This window comes from Thunnus maccoyii, chromosome 7 (genome assembly GCF_910596095.1).
Source record: "Thunnus maccoyii chromosome 7, fThuMac1.1, whole genome shotgun sequence".
NCBI lineage: Eukaryota > Metazoa > Chordata > Actinopteri > Scombriformes > Scombridae > Thunnus > Thunnus maccoyii.
In genome coordinates, this window is record NC_056539.1 from 14,996,019 (window position 1) to 15,019,107 (window position 23,089).

At 38.1% G+C, this 23,089-nt stretch overlaps 3 protein-coding genes across 3 annotated transcripts; 1 reads left to right on the forward strand and 2 right to left on the reverse strand.

Annotated features, from left to right (window-relative positions):
• Window positions 1-5,617: 5,617 nt before the first annotated feature.
• pole4 (polymerase (DNA-directed), epsilon 4, accessory subunit) lies at window positions 5,618-8,096 on the reverse strand. The gene is made up of 4 exons (XM_042417582.1): window positions 7,681-8,096; window positions 6,306-6,390; window positions 6,032-6,073; window positions 5,618-5,895 (listed from the first exon to the last, which is right to left on the reverse strand). Exons 1-4 carry the CDS (start codon window positions 7,933-7,935, stop codon window positions 5,882-5,884), a joined length of 396 nt encoding a protein of 131 aa, XP_042273516.1. The 5' UTR covers window positions 7,936-8,096; the 3' UTR covers window positions 5,618-5,881.
• Window positions 8,097-8,905: 809 nt separating this feature from the next.
• On the forward strand, window positions 8,906-15,368 carry LOC121900975 (serine/threonine-protein kinase NIM1). The gene is made up of 4 exons (XM_042417581.1): window positions 8,906-9,586; window positions 11,797-12,099; window positions 12,650-12,918; window positions 13,989-15,368. Exons 1-4 carry the CDS (start codon window positions 9,565-9,567, stop codon window positions 14,739-14,741), a joined length of 1,347 nt encoding a protein of 448 aa, XP_042273515.1. The 5' UTR covers window positions 8,906-9,564; the 3' UTR covers window positions 14,742-15,368.
• Window positions 15,369-19,729: 4,361 nt separating this feature from the next.
• On the reverse strand, window positions 19,730-22,829 carry ccl25b (chemokine (C-C motif) ligand 25b). Its single transcript, XM_042417583.1, has 5 exons — window positions 22,807-22,829; window positions 22,304-22,402; window positions 20,565-20,682; window positions 20,198-20,315; window positions 19,730-20,093 (listed from the first exon to the last, which is right to left on the reverse strand). The coding sequence occupies exons 2-4, from the start codon at window positions 22,365-22,367 to the stop codon at window positions 20,198-20,200; spliced, it is 300 nt and encodes a 99-aa protein (XP_042273517.1). The 5' UTR covers window positions 22,368-22,402; window positions 22,807-22,829; the 3' UTR covers window positions 19,730-20,093.
• Window positions 22,830-23,089: the final 260 nt, after the last annotated feature.

The window sequence follows — 23,089 nt, forward strand, 5'->3', positions numbered from 1 at the left end:
GAAAGTTGGTTGGAAATGGTTGGACACAAACTAAATTCTCCCGTGTTTAAATCCAACATTTTGTTGACCCAGTCATCCAACCAAAATTCACATAGTCACACTACTCCTTTGCTCCTGACGGACAAAAGACATAATCACTACAGATGCTAGAGGGCTTTGTCAGTTGAACATATACAAGTGTTGATTTTTGGCATTTGCTGAACTGAATGTTGCTCTCGTTTTTCTTGGGAGTCTTGTTTTTCAGTCTTTTATTACATAGATCTTTAAATCTTTGATATAATAAGTCATCATCATTTCTTTTGTTTGGTGTGTACCTGGAACTTTTTGTCATGACACACATTGCTGCTTTGTCCAAAATCCCTTTGATTTCCAAGTTCCCACAAGTTTTTTTCCTGAATGACAACTAACTAGCAAACATTTGGGATTGTATATGACTGCAGCCTTAAAGGTCGATAAAAATGTAACATGTCTGGCTGCATTTCATTCTGATCTATTACTGTTGCTGTTGGTTGGCAAAGACAGTTGTATCTTCCCTCAAGTTCTTCCTGTTGGATCGACACCAAAACCTGACATTTTTATGGTTCAGATAGCTGAACATGCTTCTGCTTATCCATTGCAGATATACTAAATCATTTCTGACACTGTGCCATGTTGTTTATGTTTGGCCAGTTATCTGCAGGGAGAAAGATACTACACCAAACAAAAAAGACACATGAATGCAATGTAAAACGCTAACAGTGACTCACAAAACTGTCTCACTAAAACTACTAGGGTGGTTCCATTAAATATACTTGCAGAAATGATGAGGGGAACATTGCTATAAAAATGTTCCCAAGGTTACATTAAAAAAATACACAAATTAAGCTTACAAATTAAAACAATACATCACACTTCATTAAACTAAATGCTTATGACACACTGGACTTTGGAAAAAAACAAATGTTATGCATACTGGCAGACCAATACTAGAACTATGAGTCACCTTTCATGCAAGGAAATATTGCTTTAGACATTAATGTGGTACATGTAAAGGACCATTTGTAGGGGTGGATCAATAAGGGCCTGCATAAGTTCCTGTTGTTCAACAGATCTTACCATTGAAAAATTTATCCTTTGGCTCCTGAAACATTTGGTGGAAGAAATATTCAGTTAACAAGGCAACAACATGTCCCTTATAGGCATACATATCCAAGCTGTGAAAGTGAAAATAAGCAGTCTGTGCACTGAGGGGTGAGATTTGAGTAAAAATATGTATATGTGTGTGTGTGTGGGCCAGGTATTCCTCATGTTATGGGGACATAAATCTGTTTACACAGTCATGTTGTGGGGACTCATCTCCCTTATGGGGACAAAAAGCAAGTCTTTTTAATGTAAATCATTAATTTTAGGGTGAAGACTTGGTTTAAAGTTAAGGTTAGTTTAGGGTTATGTTAAGGTTAGGGTTAGGGTTAGTGTTAGGCAAGTAGTGGTTATGGTTAAGGTTAGGATAAGTCTCAAGGAAATGAATGTAAGTCCATGTAATGTCCTCTGAAGTGATGGAAACACAACTGTGTGCGTGTGTGTGTGTGTGTGTGTGTGTGTGTGTGTGTGTGTGTGTGTGTGTGTGTGTGTGTGTGTGTGTGTGTGTGTGTGTGTTGGAGGTGGGGTTAACTGTTCAAGAATTTGACCTAAGAAATCAGGTTGGAATCTCAGCTGCAAAAACATACCTTCCACATGACTACAGGTCTGCTTCTGAGCCAGATACATTTTCTGCATATCTTTGCAGCGATTAAAATATCTCCTGTCAAGGTGTACGGACTCACAAACCTGCAGGCAATCAAAAATAAAAAGTAACAGCAGTGAATAGTGGGGCTGAGAGAGTAATGTGTTCCTCTTTGAGGGGGTGGAGAGCCTGAGATGTATGAAGGGATAGTATGGCCTCCTGGAGATGTTGGAGGGCTCGGCTCACTGCTCTGGACATGCAGCCTAAGAGATCTTACTGTACCTGAAAGGGATTTCCAAGGGATAAAACGCAGGGGGTAAATACTTCATCTAATCTTTGAAACGAGGCAAACAGGGAGGTGTATGAAACAGACAACAAGCTGTATGGAATGCAGTTCTGAATGCAGAAATATGTACAACACATTTTTAAATTTTTTTTTTCTGCCCTGAAGACATTAAGATGTTCTGGGGATCGTTTGTATCAGCTGAGAAGCAGCATATTTATGCTTTGTACAAAGAGCTGATGGTGTTTCCTGTCTAGGTAAAACAAGACTTTTGAGTCTACAGCCATGCTAGCTGCTCTGTGAGGCTGCACAGAGACATAACTGTGCTTTGAGCTAAATGCTAATGTGAGCATGCTAACATTCTCACAGTATTAATGTTTATCATGTTTGCCATCTTAGTTTAGCCTGTTAGCATGCTAACATTTGCTAATTAATAAGCACAAAACACAAAGTACAGCTGAGGCTTATGGGAATTATATTTATTTTGCATATATTTGGTCCTAAACTAGTTTGAGCATTGAGCAAATAAAATTTTAACCTGTTGATGGCACAAATGAAAAGTTAAGGTATCACCAAACCACCAGTATTTCATGGCAATAGACCATTTTCACTTCAGACATTTTGACTTGTCAAAGCAGGAACAGGTGTAAATGCTAACATTGAGGATGGCTCATTTCCATTAATTTTCTCAGTAAGCCATGTGATTGAGCATGCATATTACAGAACGCTGGAACTGGCTCACCTAAATGCAATGCAGCCCTCATTAATGTTATTAACGCCACCTGTGCTTTTCTTGTGCTTTGACAAGTCAAAATGTCTGCCATGGAAAAGGTCTACAGTTGTTCCCAAAACCACAAATGTCAACCTCATGGTGGTGCTAGAGGAAAAGTCAGGGGATCACCAAAGTGAGATTAGCAATTCATCTCACAGTTGTTGAGATATTTCAGTCTGGACCAAAGTGATGGACCAACTGACAGAGAGACTGTAACTGCCATACCTAATGCCATGTGCTGCTAGTGTGGCTAAAGACTTTACATCTGTACTCATGATCTGCATGATTCAAAACATCATTCTACTTTATTTTACCACTTTATTTGAATTACAGTAAATGTACAGTGAAATCAAGGATTAAGCCCCAGTTTTACATAAAAAGCCACATAAGTGAGTTTACTCTCAGTATGCCATTTTCCATCAGTATAAAGGGGCGACCAACAGGCTTTGGACAGGGGGAGGCTCCAAATTTTCTTTTCACATGAGATTTTCTTAATGGAATGTCTTTATTGACTGTGGAAATAAAATGATGTCCAATCCTTCGACATGTGATTATATTTTATTAGAAAAGAGCACTCCGTGTTCCCTTGTGCCAGTCAGGCATTCCTCTGCAGGGAGTTGACTGGTGCTCTTCTGGAACCAAACATCTGTGCTTCTCACAGCTCTGTTTCATTACTCCCCGAAACACTAAACCCAGAAAATCAGCTTAAACACACTCAGGCATTTATTTTGAAAATCCCCACTGCAAAAACTCAAGGGGTCTTGACTGTGTGTGAAACTGAACACTTGGATGTGTTTAACAAATGCTGCCAGGAAGAACAACACACATCTCAGGTCTAGAGAGATTTAAATACATTCCTAATGCAAACCTGAAGCTCTACGTGATTTTCTCAGTGTCACACAACAGTCACTGTGTTGAGCAAGAAATTCAACCTTCTCCATTTCACCTCTGGCTTGTATTGCACTACGTGTGTGTCCAAAATGTGAGCTGCTGCTGCAGCAAAATTCAGAGCTAAAACAAATGCTACTAACCTGACAAATACTCATATTTGATTTGGTTGTTCCTATAGTGATTTACTGTGAGACAAACTGAGAAAAAAATCTATTGTCAACTACAGAAACCATCTTTGTCCATCTGTAACGTGTAATTTTCTCCAAATTAGAACCTGACCAGCAATAGCTTATGACATATTTGAATCAGCACATCAGACAATAAGCAACAAGAATTAGTAGCACAGAAATTATATGTTTGTGGGAGAAATAGCGTCACCACTAACACCACAGAGCAAATAGCAAAATGTCTCATTAAGTACATTTCTAAGTCACGATTCTTGTGGTCATGAGATCAAATCGTTAGATATCGGCCTCAAAAATGTGGTATTGTTTGGGCTCTACTCCAGAAAATTTGCCATCAGGACCATAAAGACCATAAAATACACCCAAAACAAACACTCCTTCAGGGCCCATACCTGTCAGCAATGCAAAATAATAGAGAGGGGGGCAAATAATATGAAAAATAACTACTAGGGCACAAATATTGAAAGCATTTTCAATACATGTCATGATACGTGGGTAAATAGTTAAAAACTTTCCTGAGGCATATTTTACCAGTTACACGTTATGTGTCAAAGATCTTGAAGTATCAGGTAGTAAATTCAAATCAGTATAAGTTGGCAACAGAGCCACAGCTGGGTATCAGATGTCGATGAAAGATGAAAAGAAAACACCAGTGAGGTGCCCATAAATTGCACAATTAACAAGTTTCTAATCCAAGTTTCTTCATGGAACTGCAAAATCCATCAGTTAAATTGCAATTGCATCCCATCAATTTTAGTGGCAGGAAGTATTCTTTCCATCGTATTAACAAAGGCAAGTACCCCGGACAGCTCCTGCATCCCTGGAGGTCCCAGGATCAGCACCTTGGACAGCGGGTTTGAAACAGCAAACTGTTAAAAATGATCCACCTGTGCTGTACAGGAAAACAGGAGGAAGCTATACCATGTAGTAGTGTAGAACAACTACTACTTCTCCCCCAACTATTTTACATTACTGTCTAAATGTGAGTGATGACATGATACTGTTTTTAAACTCCTCTCCTACATTTCTTCACATTTACAAAGATGTTTGATGGATACTAGAATAATTTCTTTCATCCAGACAAGTGTCATTTTCTGCCAGTTTTTAATATTAAATGTAGCTTGTTGCAATTACTCACAACCAAATCATGTTACACTGTCCTCATCCTTGATGATAATTCATAGGAACATATGACAAAGTATGAGAAGCTACTTGTCACTGCAGGTAATTCTGTCATGTCTTTCCTGAGGGAGGTTGGTTTTTTTCATGTCCTATAATTCGATAAAATTAACATTATTTGGTTCCCACTTACAGTACTTCCAAAAGACTAAGTATTCTTTCTGAGGGAGTGTGTGAGATGAGGTATTTAACTCAACAAAAATGGCAACGTGCACAGACACAGGACACACCACCAGCACTTGTGTAGACCACAAGACAAAAGTCAAAAACAAAGAAAAAGATCATAAACACCTAGTTCCAGTGACAAAAATATTGAAATTATCTGACATTTTTGACCACAAGGCTGTTAGGGATACTTCTGGATAAACACCTTGTTGGTAAGGCAATAGTTGCATTGGGATTTGCATTGTTTTCTTAGTTTTTAATGCAACATCCATGCAATGCAATGTGGACAATCTCAAGCCCTTATGAACTTGTATTTTGACACTGATCATCAGTATAACAATATGTCTTGAAAAACCTAAATACTACCCAACTACTAATAAGTCAGAGTGTGACAAACTGATGAAGATGGCTTGCTGCAGATGATCCACTCTGACAGAAACTGTTTGTTTAAAACGTAAATTTATTTCATTGTACAGTAGTATCTCACAAGTATTTACAAAAAATGTACACATTACCACTGACATTTCAAAAGTTAAGAGTGAAAAATCTTAATCGCACATTGTAGAAAAGCACTTATAAATATCCAATTTGAGAGTCCGACTTAGAAAAGTACCAGAGATGTTTTCACAACATGTCATGTCCCTGTAATGGAAACGTTTCTTGGATGGTTGCAGATTCGCTGTCTTCATCTCCTGCAGCAGTGTTTAATCTAATGTGCCTGCAAAGAAAATAGAGAAGAATTGAGTACAAATTGAAGTACGCCAAAATGACATGTTTGGTATTCTTCTTTTGTGTTACTGGATGACATGGCCATAAATCTTGAGGATTTGTTTTAATGTCTTGGCAACACTTACCTTCAAGGAATGCAAACTCATCTATGGCCTCTATTGCGTTGTCTGTAGAGACACAACAAAAGAGAGGGGTTAACTGATTATCAAAATAGTTGCCAATTAATTTTACTAATCAATTAAATGAATGATCATTTCAGCTATAGTGTGACATAATTTATATTTCTGCACAATTTAAGCAGCCACTTCGTGGTCGGAGCTCATCAGCTAAACAGCTGAAATGCCCAGTAAGTCTGTACATATTTGCAAACCGCATTCAGAGTTTCTTTACAGCGCTTACCCAAGTCTTTTCTTTGCAACGTTTTCCTCTTCCCTTGCTGGGCGTATACCAGGGCATCTTTGGCAATCATCTCAACAAACAACTCCTGTGGGACAGAAACACATGAATATTCTGTCATTTACAACTTAAACAAATGCAGGAAGTTGTCACTTATATTTTCCCACCAATATGGATGATTTTGCACAGTACAGTTCACATCCCTGAATTTCAGTCCTTAGTCTACAAATATAACAAATATCCTTTTAAAATTAACCCATCTCTCCATATTCATTCTGCTCAGGTTTTAACTATTTAGTTAGAAATTTGGAAAGTTAACAGCAGAAAGTTCCTTGGATAAGTTAATGTGTTGTAGTAAATGATTCCAGTAGCAACCAAACCATAACCCATAACCTAACCCTCTCTTTCACACAATGTATTTTTGCATTGAACATTTCTTACATTAAGCTTTCTGCAAAGCTCAAACATGGCACTTTATCTGCCCCTTGTATTTATATATTGTGTATGTATGTACAGAGAGGTGACAAATTAAAGGAAAGTTAGAAAGGTGTTGGGCCACCATGTGCCACCAGAACAGTTTCAAGTTATAGCATTGATTTTACAAGTCTCTGAACTCTAGTGGAGGGATGAACACCATTCTTCCAAAAGATATTTAGTGTTTTGATGATGGTGGTGGAGAGCACTGGCTAACATCTCGGTCCAAAATCTTCCATAGGTGTTCAATTGGGTTGAGATCTGGTATTCATCAAACCATTCAGTGACCCCTCATACCCTGTGAATTGGGGTATTGTCATCCTGGAAGAGACCACTCCCATCAAGATAGAAATGTTTCATCATAGGATAAAGGTGATTACTCAGAACAACTTCATACTGAATTGCAGTGAGCCTTCCCTCTAAGGGGACAAGTGGACCCAAACCATGCCAGCAAAACGCCCCCCACAGTATAACAGAGCCACCAGATTCACTCACTGTAGGGGTCAAGCATTCAGGCCTGTGCCTATTTTACCTTTAATTTGTCACCTGTCTGTATGTAGGTAAGTAAGAAAATTGCTGTTGTCTTGGATGGTAAGCCTGAACCACCTTATGCAACTATATTACTATTATTTCTTACAAACACATACATAAATTAGATTATTTGAGGACAACCCCCCCTGATAAATATGCAGGCATGAAAGGTGCACAACGTGGTGGAGACTGGTGGAGTTTAATATAAATTAAAATGATCATATGTCACTTTGATGAATCTGTTGCAGCAAATTGCAGCAAAAATATATTGAATATGAAATATCTTTTGAAAATGAGGCAGTAACACGCTGTGAAAATTCAGGGAATTAGCACTGCGCATCTTTCTTCAGGTGTGCGTGGGTTTTTTTTTTACCGTGGCTTTAGCGATGATGAACACAGACTCCTGGCTGGCCAGGGACACGTCTGGGTCGGTCTTCATCAGAGCCTTGATGCGGGCCAGCGGGAGTTTGGACAGCCGGTTGTGGGTCGCGGAGGCTGCGGCCGCGGGGCCCGTCTGCTGCCGACCGCTCTCCTCCTCCGCCTCGGCCCCGCGGCTCTCCTCCTCGCTCCCACACCGGTCCGGGTCGTGCTCCGCTGGGGTGACAGGTGTTGCCACTGTCGCTGCCATTCTCCAGTTTCTTAAACAACAAACGTTAAATTCCCCCCAAAAACACACGAATAATTACGGTTTTGTGGCTACATGTCACACAAGTAACAACAACACCAGCAGCAGCGCGCCAGGCCAGCATGTGCTTCCGGTGGTTGGGTGACGGCGTGCGCTGATTCGTCAGCCAGCCACTCCAACATCCCGCCTTTTCCTCTCCCGCCAACCAATTCACTTCGGTGATTGGTTAGAATACAAACTACTTCCTGGCTATTGGCTGGAATTTAACGCCAATCAAGGAAGTACGTCGCTTCGGACGCCAACGAGAGGAGAGGAGAGGAGGGATATAAGACGTTGGTCACAGGAAGGTATTGATGTTTTTTTAATTGATGTCGAGAAGATAAAAATACAGTCTTCGTAATTAAACTATAATTATAATTTTGAACAAAATCCACATCAATTCTAACATCCATGGACAATTATGCACCTTACTACCTTATCCACCTGACTTGCACGAATGTATAGTGTATTATAACATATTAACATCATTGAACAGTGTATACTCAGCAAATAGTATATTCTCCATTCTATTTTAATTTTTTTCTACTTATTTTTTATATATCGTTATATTATTACTATATTACTGTTATACCTATCTTTCTATACCCATGGACAGAAAAAGAAACCAAACTTTATTCACATTCTTGATAATATTCAGTTATATTTCAACTCTAAAAACTAAAAAAAGCATCAAAAACTGTTTTTACAACCATAACAATTTTGACATTTGATTAATTGACAAATTGTTTGATCCATAAAATGAAAATAGTGGAAATACCTATCAAATATTCATAAAGTACAAGGTTAAGTCTTCAAATGTCTTGGTTGTCTGACCAGCAGTCCAATACACAAAGATATTCAGTTTGCAATGATATAAAAAAGGAGACAAGCAGCAAATCTTCCATTTGATTGAATGATTTACATTTTTTTGCTGATACATTTTCTGTCAGTTGACTTATTGATTAATCGGCTAATCATTTAAAATATTTTTATCGGTAATGTTCCCGACATTTCCTCTTTTGGTTCCTATTTGTGTGGTTATGTATATATATTACTGTGTTTAGTGTTTATGACTGTTTGCAGTTAAGTTAAAAAAAGATGTGAAGAAGATGCCAAAAGGTTACCTAAGGTATCAAACATCATTTGTAGACTTTCATGTCAGTAAAGCCTGATGTAGCAGATTGGTGTTACAGTTTCACACACTTGCAACAAATTTTCTATAATTACTTGATAACTTGATTTTTATGTTTTTTAATTGTTATGCACCATAACACCAAGACAAAGTCATTGTATTTGTAAACCTACTTGGCAATAAACCTGATTCTGATAATCAATAAGAAATGATCCAGTAGTCTATATTCATGTGTTACTGATCATCAGTTATTCAGTATGAACACTAATATAAGGCATGATTACGAGTTTATTCTTTAAAAGTGTGTATGCAGCGTTTCTATTGTTTCTGCCTCTGTCAGATAACCCAATGAGCAGTCCACTAATACACTGCGCTAATAGGATTGTGAGGTGTGATTTAGTCTTGTCAAGCTCCATTCACATGTTCAGTCACAGTCAGGTGTTGCAGCCTGAGAGACAGACATGAAGGACCCGCAGCTTGCAGGTAAATTTATTCCTGATTTTATATGCTTTTATAATATATATTTATGTCTCTGCAGTTTTATAAAGGGGTTATGAGATGTAACTAATGTTTTTGTTAATCATTAATAAATCATTTACTTTATGCTTTATAAATCAATTATGGGACATTAATAATAACCTTGGCATTGCCAAGTCATTTGTACAACAGCATGACAGCAGCATTTGTCTTTTTAGCGCTTTAATTCATGAGTAAGATGTATTACTGTACAAATTAAAAAACAAAACCTTGACTTATTAACATTTATAACTGCAGATATGAGGGCTTATTAGAAGGTGAAAACCCCATATTAATATTAATTAATGGATTACCAACATTCATCACTGCACTAATCCTTTTTGCAACTTCTAACCTATAATCTTTAAAGCATTATTAAACCATTACTATCTATGTATACCATTTATAAGCTGTGTTTCTTTTCAGCAAGTGGTAGCAAATTGTGTTTACAATTCAACCCTTAATGTTCAACTTGCTAAACAGTTTAAGACGCTCATTCTTTAATTGTCTGGTATGCTGTATATGGAAAGGGAACAACATTGTATAAGAGACAATCATGCAGAAGTTTTCAGTGTTTGCTAATTAAATCTTAGAGTCCAGACCCTTACACACCTCTACATAAGATAATTAGCTGATTTCATTTGTTTTATATGCAAGGCATATTAGAGACATGCACTAAAGAATACAATAATTAACATACAACCAAAAAAGCAACAAAAAAGAGAAAATAGTTCAGTTTAAAACCATTTAATAGTCCAATTTTATCCCTTTCAAACTGACTCTACTGTGGATTTAATTAACCATCTCTCTCAATTGATTCAATAATACCATCAGTCTGTGCAACAAGAACTTAAACCCTAATTTGACAGCTTTGTGAATTCATGTTCTGCCTGTTCCTAGTTATCCTGCCTGAGTAAGTACAGTATAAATAGCCGTCTACATTCAGAAGTGACCCACTAATACTGCTTCTGATAGAAGCCAATAATCCTTGCCACTTTTGGACCTGAGCCTGCTGTGGGCTAAATTTAACCCACAATGACCAGGAGGAGGCACAGTATCATTACACTGTAGTCTTACAGAATTATAATATCAGAAGCATCACTATTGTTGATCATTGAGTACTTTATTTAACTCATTAACCTTCTTCACGTGTGTTATCATGTTGAGAGGTTATATGTGTGCTGTAAGATGCCCAGACAGGGTTCAAGGCCTGACATCAGAGCCAACTGCTTGTGTAATGTTGGCACCTTGAGCAGTTTCCTGTGAAAACAAATGATGGTGGTGGTTTCAGGTTTACATAAAAAGAGTCACAATATTGTCTTGTTTGGGAAAAAATGAATAGACTGGCCAGTTTTTAAAAGGAAATGTGCTGATTCTTGAGAACATTCTGAATAAAGAATGAAACTTCTGTTCCCAGAACAGAAAGGACACACAAGGTCGCTTCCTGCTTTTGTCCATCATTAAAAATGAAAACATGCATGTTAAAATTGATTTATCACAGTCCAAAAATATTTCAACACCTGTTTAGTTCCATCGAATGCTGATAAAAAACACAGCAAAAATATTGTGCTATCTGATGTTTTACTCATACTTATCCATGATTCCTGTTATTGTGTTAAGAAAAGTGCTATAAAGAGATTATTATAATCATCACATACAAAAAAGTGTTGCAAAAAGAAAGAAAAGAGGAAAATGCAGAAAGGAGAGTCCTACATGCATCCACCTGAGAATAATGTCAGTTCATTCACACACCTGCAAATTGACATCAATAGTTTTTTTTATTTGCCTTCTTGTACTAGATGTGGGTAATTTTCAGGCACATACACCTTCAACTTACATATTAGACACAAACTAAGATGCAGGTTAAGAGTGATGTAAAAGAGGTTACAAGTTTATCTCATGTAACATGGAGGTCAATCTCATTATCAGTGTGCTATACATGGAACAGCCACACTACGTCTGCACATTGACTTCTTTAAGACTGTTCAGTACTGACAGCAGGGCAAAAATAACCTGGCAGGGTCGCTTGCCTACATTTACTCCAACAAAAGTAATGTTAAGGGTACACAGCAGTGTTGCTGACTTATTTCTCTATTAAAAAAACCCCAAATCTCAGTTTGGTTTCAAATTCTTTCTTGTTTCTTAAAAGTTTCTCTATTCCATCATTTCTTTTCTAGCCATCAAAACGCGTTTGTGGCCAAAGCAGAAAGTGAGTAAGAAATCCAAAGATGAGCCTCCAAAGGAGGAGAACATAACCAAGCCCCTGTCCTCCTCCGCCATATGTGCCATCCCACAGCTGACTGAAGCAGAGAGAATGAGGCAATCACCATTTGAGAGGGTTGTCTATGACATGGCCCACAATGAGAGGATCGTCAATGACCTGATACTGGGTCGAAGGGTCGGCTTCTACGAGCTGCGGGGAGAGATCGGGCAGGGTAACTTCTCCTCTGTCAGGCTGGGCATCCATGCTTTAACTAAAGGTCAGGAACCAACACTTATTTTTGTGGTTTAATCTCATTCATTCATTCATTTTTACCTAAAGATAATTCATAATTTCTGGTGGAGAGCATGAAGAGTCTGTCCAGTCTGAGCAGCCTGTACTTTAGTCTTTTTCTGTCATACACATGGTCTGGCCTTGAGGAGATATTAGTTGTAGATGATAATATTATTGGTTTGTAAATAAAGTTCATGTCAGTAGAGGAGAACTGATCCCCCAAGTAAGCCTGTCAGATCTTCCCCACCCCCTGCAGTGAATTTATTATTTGAGAATTACACCCGTATATGTGTGTCCACATTTTTGTCATACCTAAAAATAATGCTTCAACAATCTTGGAATTAAATTAGATGCCAAAAATAAATTCTTTCTGCCTTCTCCTTGTATGTGTGTAACAGTGGCATCCTTCTCCCCTATTTTCTCGTGTGTTTAAATCTCTTAAAACGGTCTCTGTCCTGAATTTGACCTTTCACCTCATCAGACCTTCTCTAAACCCATCCCTGATATCTAAGCCTCCTCTCTTCTTCTTCTCTCAGAGAGAGTCGCTGTTAAAGTCATCGACAAGCTGCGTTTGGATAAGAGGGGCCAGCCTATGACTGTCTCTGAGATCAACTGCATGGAAAAGCTGTGCCACCCAAACATAGTGCGTCTGTACGAGGTGATCGAAACAAGCAGGAAGCTATATCTGGTGATGGAGTATGGCAATGGTGGAGATCTGTTCTCTCGAATCACCACCAGGGGGAAGCTTAGCGACCTGGAAACTAAACTCATCTTTGCACAAGTCATCTCTGCTGTTAAACACATGGTGAGCTTCACTGTTACACAATCATAATCTACTGTGTAGCATAAATCTATACTCAGTCTGTCTCTCATGTACATCGATTTTTTTAGGTGTTCATTATTCATGTTAATGAGTTATTCAAAGCAAATAAGATGAAATGAACTTCAATTAACTTAGAACTTGACAATATGTAATTGTTTTAACCACAATAATGTAAAGTTGGATATACTTACTTACATACTTCCATTTTTAAATATTTTTGGGCAGCATTTTTGCCTCTATTTTGATGGAGGTCAGTAGAAAGGCGACAGGACATGAGGGTGACACACAACAAAAGTTTCCCAGTCAAACTCAATCCAGTGTTGTTGCAATTACAGGGTCAGGATCATAAACATCTGGTCCAGATGCTCTCTGTCTTCCAACCAATGCAAACAAGCATTTTACAACATGAAAACAACTTAACTAAGATTCAGTTGTTGTTTAGTTTTACTTATGATAATAACGGAGCTGCAACGAATAGTCGATTAATCGATTAGTTGCCAACTATTAAATTAATCACCAAACAATTTTGATAATCAATGAATTGTTTTGATTCATTTTTTTAAAGAAAAAAAGTATCCAAATTCTCTGATTCCAGCCTCTCAAATGTGAATATTTTCTGGTTTCTTCAGTCCTCTATGACAGTAATCTGAATTTCTTTGGGTTGCAGACAAAACAAGACATTTGAAGACGCCACCTTTGACTCTAAGAAACAATCATCAACATTGTTCATCATTTTCTGACAGTTTATGGACCAAACATCTAATCGTTTAATCTAGAAAATAATCGTCAGATTAATCGATAATGAAAATAATCATTAGTTGCAGCCCTAGATGATTATAACAATAATTAACAGAATACTGTTACAGTGTGCCTTAAAAAAACATTCAATGTGTCACTAATCCAATTAAAAGAATGACAAACAAATGACATAGAAGAAGCATAAAAGTTGTTAATATTTTTCTAAGGTTAGGGTAAGTTAATACTTTGTCTAAAAGTAAATAAATCAAAACAGAATCCCTGTTGAGATTTTCTACCTGTTTGTGATATTTCAGCATGACAACAACATCGTCCACAGAGACCTTAAGGCAGAAAACATCTTCTACACCACCAGCTACTGCATCAAGGTCGGTGATTTTGGCTTCAGCACCGAGTGTGGCCCCAGCGAGCTTCTTACCAATTTTTGCGGGTCGCCGCCGTATGCTGCTCCTGAACTGTTCAAGGAAAAAGGTTACATTGGGCGCTACTCAGATATCTGGGCTTTAGGCATCCTCTTGTACTTCATGGTGACGGCCACTATGCCCTTTTATGGGGACAACCTTGGGAGGCTGAAGCGTTGCATCCTTCAGGGGGCCTACAGTATCCCTGCTTATGTGCCTGATCAGTGCCAGCTGGTCATAAAAGGCATGCTGCGCCCTGTGCCTGTTGATCGCTCCTCTCTCACACAGATTATAAACAATGCTTGGCTGAAGGGGATTGAGTACCCCTGTCCGTATGTGTTGTTGCCCCTGACCCCAGCCCACTTCGCCCAGGCTACCCAGGCTCTCTGCACGGAGGAGCAGGAGGTGAAGAGTTTGCTGTCAGATCTCGGCATTGTGACAGTTCATTTCCAAAACAATCCCTGTTTAGACTGTAAGAGTCCGTTGACCGGGACTTACCGGATCCTCCTCCATCGCGTGCAGAAGAGGAGGTCAGTAGAGGCTGTGGGCTATTCAGCACTTCACCCTGATGAGTACAGAAGTCCGAGGAAATGGGCTGTTGCATCCGCGGACAAACATGCTCCCTCTGCGGTCTGTGTTATACTATAACAACAACTGGACTGCTTTACTTGTTGCTACACAGGCACTTTATAACATACACATGTGCCCATTTGCTTGCGGACACCCTTCAGGCTCTTGTAATAGGGTCAAAGTCTGACAGTTCCTCTATCCTACTGTTTAAGTCAATTACAGCTCACAGACAAGGGCATCTCTCCTAAGTAATTAGCTGTGGCTGTCTGTGCTGATAACATCACCAGCTATAGTCAGTACAACAAGCTTACTGACGTAAAACATTTATCAATCACTGTATGGCTATGAGCATCTTCTGATCCATCTGAGTCAGAGCATAAATCTACTGGACTAATCCAAGGCCAAATGTAATCCTAATAAGGGAGAAACTGAGAACATTGCTTCATCCAACAGAAATGAAACCTGAGACTATGGTCACAAGGTCAGAACAGACTGACTGTAAAATCAGTCTGCTGCGATCTCTAATGTTTTTTTGTGTGTTTTAATCATAGAAACTGATTCCCAAATGCCTTCATTAAATGCACATTTATGACTGTAACAAAAAAGTCTGGAGCCCTCAATTTGTTTAAGGTTTTGCACAATTTTAATCTAATTTTCTTCATATTTTTGTTAAGTATTGTGCTAATGTATGTGTTTATATTTTAAGGCAAGACTTTCTTAAGTGATTCATGCCATTCAGTATTCACAATTATAGCATGGAGTAAGGTCAAATTCATGAATCTGAATAAATTCAATTTAAAAAAGATTTTAAACTGTTTCCTCTCTCAGATCTCTTCATCAGGACACACTTTTCCCACTCTGTGCTTCCATCAGTAGGCATGTTATTACAGGATAATATTCTTGTCTTTTTCAGCTGAGTGCATGACTTCAGCCAAGATTTGTACTGTTTACAAAGACATTTCTACTGGGATGTTAAATGATTCCTTGCTTCCTTAATCTCTAAAATTTACCAAAACTTTGACTTGAAGCACTTGCGGGAACTCATTTTGGAGTCACGTCAAACACGTTCAGTAAAAGTGCTGATGATAGAATATGAAGGATTTGTCAATTCGCTATGAATTATGAAACAATAAGTTGTGAGTTCTTTTGAGACTCTGTAACTTAATTTCTTTTTACTCTGTGAAGTCAAACTGTAAAAACTCTGGTTCTTTCTCCACATAATGCTCCTTCAGTTCACCTCTCAGGTATGAATTCCCACAGAGTGTACAACAGTCTGCGAGCCAGGCATCACTCTTTGCATCTTACCCTCACCTAGCAATTTAGTGCCAATTCTGCCAGTGTCTACATGCACCTGTCATGTTTCTGATCAACACAACAATACACTTTATATTTTGCAATAAAATGTTGTTCCCCAACCCACACCCCATTCACACAGGAATTTAAACAGATTGTGCAGGCAGGATCAGACACAGAGAGAGATTATCAAGAGAAATTATACAAGTGCCAAGAAGGAGTCCTGACTTGTTGTTTATCTAGGAGTCATGTTCTTGCTCAATATCATCGCTGTGAAAATCTCTGTTATCATTTCCACTTGAAAGGCATTGCGACAGCGGGGTTATCGGTTAAACTGATTAGGGATGCAATGAATAATGTTCATTGTGAAAGTGAAATGAAACAAATGACTGAAACATCAGCATCATCTGCGGTTCCTGTTTTAAACCAAATTCCAAAAGTGAGCTAATGCATAGATCGAACTTGTGCGTCAGGGTAAGTAAGTGGTTTTATACTGAAATTAGTCATTTACCTTGAGGTGATCAAAGACGGGTGACCATTATGTCAGTCAGGTTCATTAAATATATACAATATTTAGCTATTTACCATTCTGTTTTAGCCTTAAAAAAACAGAAATCTAGATGATAACATTTCTGCTTTTGACGTCACTCAGAAGTTTTCATTTGTTGGCAGAGAATAACTTTTTATCTGTTTAGAATTTGTTCTTTATTATAACACATTTAAATACCTCAAAATATCGTAAAATCAATCTTGTTACATAATGATTTAACACAATACTTTCTTTGATTAGGCCACAAACATGATTGAACATGATAAGTGATGAGTAAAATGAAGTTCCACTCATCTAAAAAATCTCTGCTTTTCTTTCCTCTCAGTCTCATTCACAATTAAGCTCTCACCTTCCCTTGCCTTACCCTCTGGGACTATCATAACAAGCCAAGACATTAAACTCAAAAGCAAGTCAGCATTTGTTTGTAACTGCATTTGGCATGAGAGCAGCTCTAGGCTCTGGATGAACGATAAATCTGCTGTTCATAAGAACATGGTTGAGATGGTTGCGAAAGACTAACTTCTTTGCCTTAAATAGACAATTTCCTTTTTAACTGAAGGAGCATGGCTGAGAATCTCTTTCAAAGAAACAAATATAAAAAGCTGTTGGACGTATCTTACACTGGGATATACAGGTGGGTGACAAATTAAAGGTAAAATCGGGGGCCTGAATGCTTGACCCCTACAGTGAGGGGATCTGGTGGCTCTGTTATGCTGTGAGGGGGCATTTTGCTGGCATGGTTTGGGTCCACTTGTCCCCTTAGAGGGAGGGGTCACTGTAAATCAATACAAAGTTGTTCTGACTGATCACCTTTATCCTATGATGAAACATCTCTATCCTGATGGGAGTGTTCTCTTCCAGGATGACAATACCCCAATTCACAGGGCACGAGGGGTCACTGAATGGTTTGATGAGTATGAAAATGATGTGAATCATATGCTATGGCCTTCACACTCACCAGATCTCAACCCAATTGAACACCTATGAGAGATTTTGGACCGATGTGACAGACAGCGCTCTCCACCACCATCATTAAACATCAAATGAGGGAATATCTTTTTGAAGAATGGTGTTTCTCAGCCTTGGCACTGATTCTACAAGTCTCTGGACTCTTCTGGAGGGATGAACCCTATTCTTAAAAAAGATGTTCCCTTATTTGGTGTTTTGATATGCATTATTGGTCTTTGAAGTGCATTATTAGCCTTCCTCCCTGCTTATCTTCTTGGATTGCACCAGTGGATTAATGGTTATGCAAAGATTGTCACTTTGAACAAAAATCACTTTACAGTAAGGTGAATCTGTTGATTTTATTTTGATACCAGCAGGAACTGAACTGCTAACTTTGGCCCTTTTTTAGCTATACATGACCAGTTGCTTTATTCTTTATTGTCTGCAGTCAGCAGCTGCTAAAGCCAGACGCCACTATATACATGTAATCTTCCAAAGAAAGACAAGAAATGAAGCATGAATGTCTGTCTTTGAATATTTTAAATAGAGCAGTAATCAGAGCGAGATCTAACATATCTTTGTGGTTAACTCTCGCATAACAAACCGTAAATGTACATCATTTTTCAGGTATGCAGCACAGTAACTGCAGGTGAGATCTTATTTCAAAGGAGTCATAAAAACTTACACCTGCTGAGCCACAAGTGAGTAGGAGAGGAACCGCTTCAGGGCTTCAGTCAACGGCTGCACTAAATCTTTTCCACACTATCTGGGTAATTATTCTCACACCAGTGATCTGAAACAAAAGAGGGTCAACTATATCACTCTGGTGTCTGATTAGTGCTTTGTTAATGCTTTAAGGTGTGAAAAATGAGGGCAACTGTGATGAAGCTCAGCTGAACCTCTTGCTCTGTGCAATGTCGTCTGTATAAGAGACCTAAACTTTCTCCCCAATTTTGATGTTGATTACTCTAATGCTCAAATATGCCAGATTTCAGCCGGAGAAACAAAATAAATTTCGAATCATAAACATCGAGTCCATGTTGAGTTGTGAGTGTTTGGAAGAAAATGAGTCATATTCTCTCCAATAGGACAGCTTGAGTATCTTAATGTGTCCCAAATCCTTCCCACGTTGTAATTCTTAACAGGTTTTAAGCGTGTTTATACTGGAAAAATGAAAGAATGTAGTGTAGCCTACTCACAAAAAAACTGAGCAACAAAAAACCCCATAAAAAATGCACTAATATGCACATATATAGTATATCCCTGAAAAACACATCGCTTTCTGTTTTTGAAGTTTAATTTGTAGTGTAATTCTAGAGTTGTACTTTCACTGATGTTCCCAAATATATAATTTCATTTTGTAAGTTTGTACAAAATTATAAAATATGTTGATGCTGTTGTATACTAACTGCATGAATTGTGTTCGTACGTACTATATGAAATGATGTGGTATGGAATTGGGACGCGGTTTACGTCAAAGATTCATTTTTATTGATAGTATATAGTTGAGAAACAAACAGGAACATAAAGAGAGAGATAAATTGTTGGATTTGAGCCAAGGACATTGTGGTTTAGACGGTATGCTCCTTAACCCCTGGGCCATGTGTTATTTGATCTTGAAGACATTTCACAATCCATCTATCCAGTTGAAGTAAATGAATGTGACCATCATGGATGATTGATAAAACATTTAAAACTAAACGACAAACCCAGTTTCCTGTAACCACGTCTACGTGTCCCATGAGCTGGATGGTTGAGAATCATCACAGACATGACAGATTTTTAACTTTCAAGTCAATCCTTCACCACCATGTTATCATCAAAGTCAATGATAACCAGCTTTGGTTTAGTGAGTTGCAGACCAACTGTCCTGAGTGGGTTTATAGTACTGACATATGTTTCAGATGTAGTCAGTTATTGACTCAAGTTGATGCCAAATGGATAAGAGAAGAGGGATTATTGGACTAAAGTTAAGCCTGCTTTGTTTCATTCATAGCCAGGAAAAATATCATCTTGGGGGAACAGTGCAACTATTTCCCCCCAAAGTCAACCATGGGATCATCAAATCAGGACAGAGCTGATGTAAAACAGCTTTGTTGGATATTTTCCTAACAATTATTAGACCCCACAAGTCTTTGGTTTTTGTTGCATCTTTATTTGATATAGAAATACACAGAACAAGTACAATTAGAGTGCTGGTATAAAAAATATGGAAATCTATTGTACAAAAAACACTTTCATTTTATTCCTGTTTAGTGGTTGCCACATACATATGCACACACACACACACACACACACACACACACACACACACACACACACACACACACACACACTGTAAAAATATTTCAAAGCTGCCAAAGAGTGGCTCATTCCTAGCAGGCTCTACACATCACAGAGCGGTGACTAGTATCAAAGAAATGGCTCATATAAATGAATTTTTCTATACTGGCAATAATATGGAAGATATGTTCATGTTATAATGAACTGTAAATGATTTACATTCTGTGTCAGCAACAGGAAATATCTAATCTACTGAAACATAATCTGGTCCATCTGGTCAAAGGTGATATATGATGTCTGACAGGGAGGTGAAACAGCTGCTCTCCTCTCTCCAGTTCTTCTCTTCTTTTAGCAGTCTACAGAGACAAAAATTTAATGATGAAAATTTTATGCAATTGCTCAGTTTTTCTGCAGCACATCAAAGTAAGTCATTGTGTTTGTATGTTGTGTAACTTTTTACCTAATTCTTTCTCTGCTCCACAAACTTAATCAGATCCTGGACCCATTTCTTGTCTGGGTTGGCACAGATGGTCCAGTTCTTTGTGTCTTTTCCACGGAGCTTCTTCTTTATCACAAACCTAGTATTATTATGTAACATATGTTATCATTACTGCACAAGGTTCATAACTCAACAACGCCAGTGTCCAAATTTTAAAGTTCTGCTCTAAGTATGGATCAATCGCTTCCTCAATAAGTAGGTTGTTTCTTTTTCCATTAGTCTTTGCCAAATCATTATAGTAGGAAGTTTCAACAATGTGGCTGCTTCATGAAGGAAAACAAAATGCTCAGTAAGGGTCAAAAGAGATGTCATGATATTAGTTACTCACACAGCAGCTCTGATGTTGCAGTCACCATCTGTTTCCTGCATCCTGAAACTCTCTATGTTTCTCTTTGCTTTTGGTCTCATCCCTGTGACATAGCCAAGGCAGCAGTTGCCATAAGAGCCTGCAAAGAAAGATAGAGTTAAGTAAGAGGAGGATAAACTGTCCCACATGAAAATGTCTCTGTTGCCGGGAATGCGAGTAATCACTCTGTATGGTTTGGAGAGAGAAAAAGGTTTTTTCACTGGTCCCTGATTAACATTTTTAAACCCTTTTGTATGGACATGTTTGTCTTTATTCGCAGGCCTGTAAACTACAAAAGTTGTGAATAAAAAAGTTTTGAAAAAAATTATTGTTCTACCACACTGAGCATTATTCAGTCCTGATAATATCACATATTTATAATCTGTGGACAACTATTAATGGGGAAGAAATTCATCATAAGCCCTGTAAATCACTATTAATTCAGTAACATGCTGTATAATGAAATGATCATTCTTCTTTTTCCAGAGAAAACCACAAAGAGAGTTATCTCAGGATTTGAAAAGATGCAGGGCTAAGCCGACATCATCTGATGAACTGATAAACTTTGGGAATCTAGACTGAAAGACCTTTATGTTAAGAAATGACAAAACTGAGAGATATAATCTCTCTTTCGCCCACTCACACACACACACACACACACACACACACACACACACACACACACACACACACACACACACACACACACAGACCTCTGAACTGCCGCCTTTATCTCTGATTTATTCAGTCCTTCAAGTAGATGATAGATAACTTTTTTTTTCCTTTTGGAAGCCATATGGGCTTGAGGAATGCACTGGGGAACATAGACTCATGAGTCATTGGCTTTGTCTTTCATTATCTCTCATATAGATAACCAGAACCTATTTTGTAACATAGGGAAACTGTATTTTCTGGACATAAGCATACAGTAATTTGTCAGACCTTTTACAGTAATAGGCACATTTCTCCTTTAGCCAAGAAGTTACATTGTTTTTTCAGACCATGTCTGATCATCTAACTGAACTTCTTGCAAAAAATCTGCAAGAGCCCTCCTTTCCTCCAACGCTCCACTTTAAGTTACCTCTGCTAAGCTAAAATTTCAGTTTTTGAAGACACCACTGAAACACTACTGGGCTAAAAAGTGCAGTGATTACCCAAAAAGTAGAAATCATTTGTAGGAATGTTGTGTGCACAGCCTCAGTCATCAATTACATTGATATATAAAGTATGGTGGGGTTTACTGATGTACCAACACAACACATACACAATTATAGCAGTATTTTATAACACTTCATGACATTTCCCATTTGTATTGTTGTTGGGAAAATGTCTTCTGTCACAAGATCACCACATCAAAGTGGTCCATAATAGCAAGCCCTGACAGATTACACTTTGTTAAAAAATGCTGTGGTAAATGAGCAGAATAAAGAAAGGATTTACTAACAATATAAAAGGACTGTAGATTATGAAATACAGCTGCAGTCACAATTCTACTAAACTTTAGTAAAAGTGAGACTTCACACATTCTCCACAGTTATATCCAGAAATACTAATTTCCACCAAAACTAGTTCACATTTTTAGATTTTAGCTAATGATGTAAAATACTACAACAATTAGCTGCACAATATTGAGCTACTGTCAATGAAGCATTGTTTAATCTTTGTGCAATCAAATTAAAATGTGGTATTACAATATCATACTTCTGTGCTGTTCCACTTACCTTGTGCCAGACTCATGTACATGCAGGTGAGGAACAGAAGGAAGAAAAGAGCTTGGAACTTCATGGTTGTTGCTGCTGTTGTTCCTGTTGTGTGGCTCGCTGCAAAGAAACAAACAGATTAAATTAAGGGGCAGAGCAAAACAGAAAATTGGAAGCAAATTAAATTTTTTCAGTCACTATAATGTTTTCCATCACAAAGCCCTCCATCTGTGCTCTTGTGAAAAAAAAAGGTTATGTATTTGACCCCTGATTAAAAATGTTTAAATCCTTGCCTGGTTTCCAGCTGTGTGCAGCTGTTTCATCTAAAGCATTCTGAGTGTTGTTTTATGGAAACCAAGCGAGTGTGTGGTGAGTGATGGCTGGATTCCCTCTCTATTGTTATCTCTGACATCTTATTAAACTCAGTACTTCAAACACATAACAACATCTTTGCTAATCAGGATTACAAAATCACCAAGAGCAACACATGTGGATTGTTTCATAGGCATGCAGAAAAAACGTACCTGCTCAAATTCAGTATTTCACAAGATGTCCTGGAAGGAAAACTTTTTATCCAGTCCAGCTTTGTGGATCTGTACTTCTACTTATAGTGCATGATATCAGCCATGCCCCCGCCCACACAAACTCTATCCTTTGCCACTCCTCCTCTGACATGTCAAAACTTTTGACAATTGCTTAGTAAAAGTGTAATTTGATGACTGAATCTCAAATTCCAAAGCTTTTTTCTTGGCACAGTGACACACACACACACACACACACACACACACACACACACACACACACACA

What these genes read in the sequence shown, in the direction of transcription:
- pole4 (XM_042417582.1), bottom strand. Translation starts at nt 7,935, where the DNA reads ATGGCAGCGACAGTGGCAACACCTGTCACCCCAGCGGAGCACGACCCG. An exon ending in TCATCATCGCTAAAGCCACG is followed by an intron (nt 6,391 to 7,680) that starts GTAAAAAAAAAA and finishes TCTGTCCCACAG; the next exon opens with GAGTTGTTTGTTGAGATGAT. An exon ending in GTTGCAAAGAAAAGACTTGG is followed by an intron (nt 6,074 to 6,305) that starts GTAAGCGCTGTA and finishes GTGTCTCTACAG; the next exon opens with ACAACGCAATAGAGGCCATA.
- LOC121900975 (XM_042417581.1), top strand. Translation starts at nt 9,565, where the DNA reads ATGAAGGACCCGCAGCTTGCAG. An exon ending in CATCCATGCTTTAACTAAAG is followed by an intron (nt 12,100 to 12,649) that starts GTCAGGAACCAA and finishes TTCTTCTCTCAG; the next exon opens with AGAGAGTCGCTGTTAAAGTC. An exon ending in TCTCTGCTGTTAAACACATG is followed by an intron (nt 12,919 to 13,988) that starts GTGAGCTTCACT and finishes GTGATATTTCAG; the next exon opens with CATGACAACAACATCGTCCA.
- ccl25b (XM_042417583.1), bottom strand. Translation starts at nt 22,367, where the DNA reads ATGAAGTTCCAAGCTCTTTTCTTCCTTCTGTTCCTCACCTGCATGTAC. An exon ending in GTACATGAGTCTGGCACAAG is followed by an intron (nt 20,683 to 22,303) that starts GTAAGTGGAACA and finishes CTTTCTTTGCAG; the next exon opens with GCTCTTATGGCAACTGCTGC. An exon ending in TGCAACATCAGAGCTGCTGT is followed by an intron (nt 20,316 to 20,564) that starts GTGAGTAACTAA and finishes TAATAATACTAG; the next exon opens with GTTTGTGATAAAGAAGAAGC.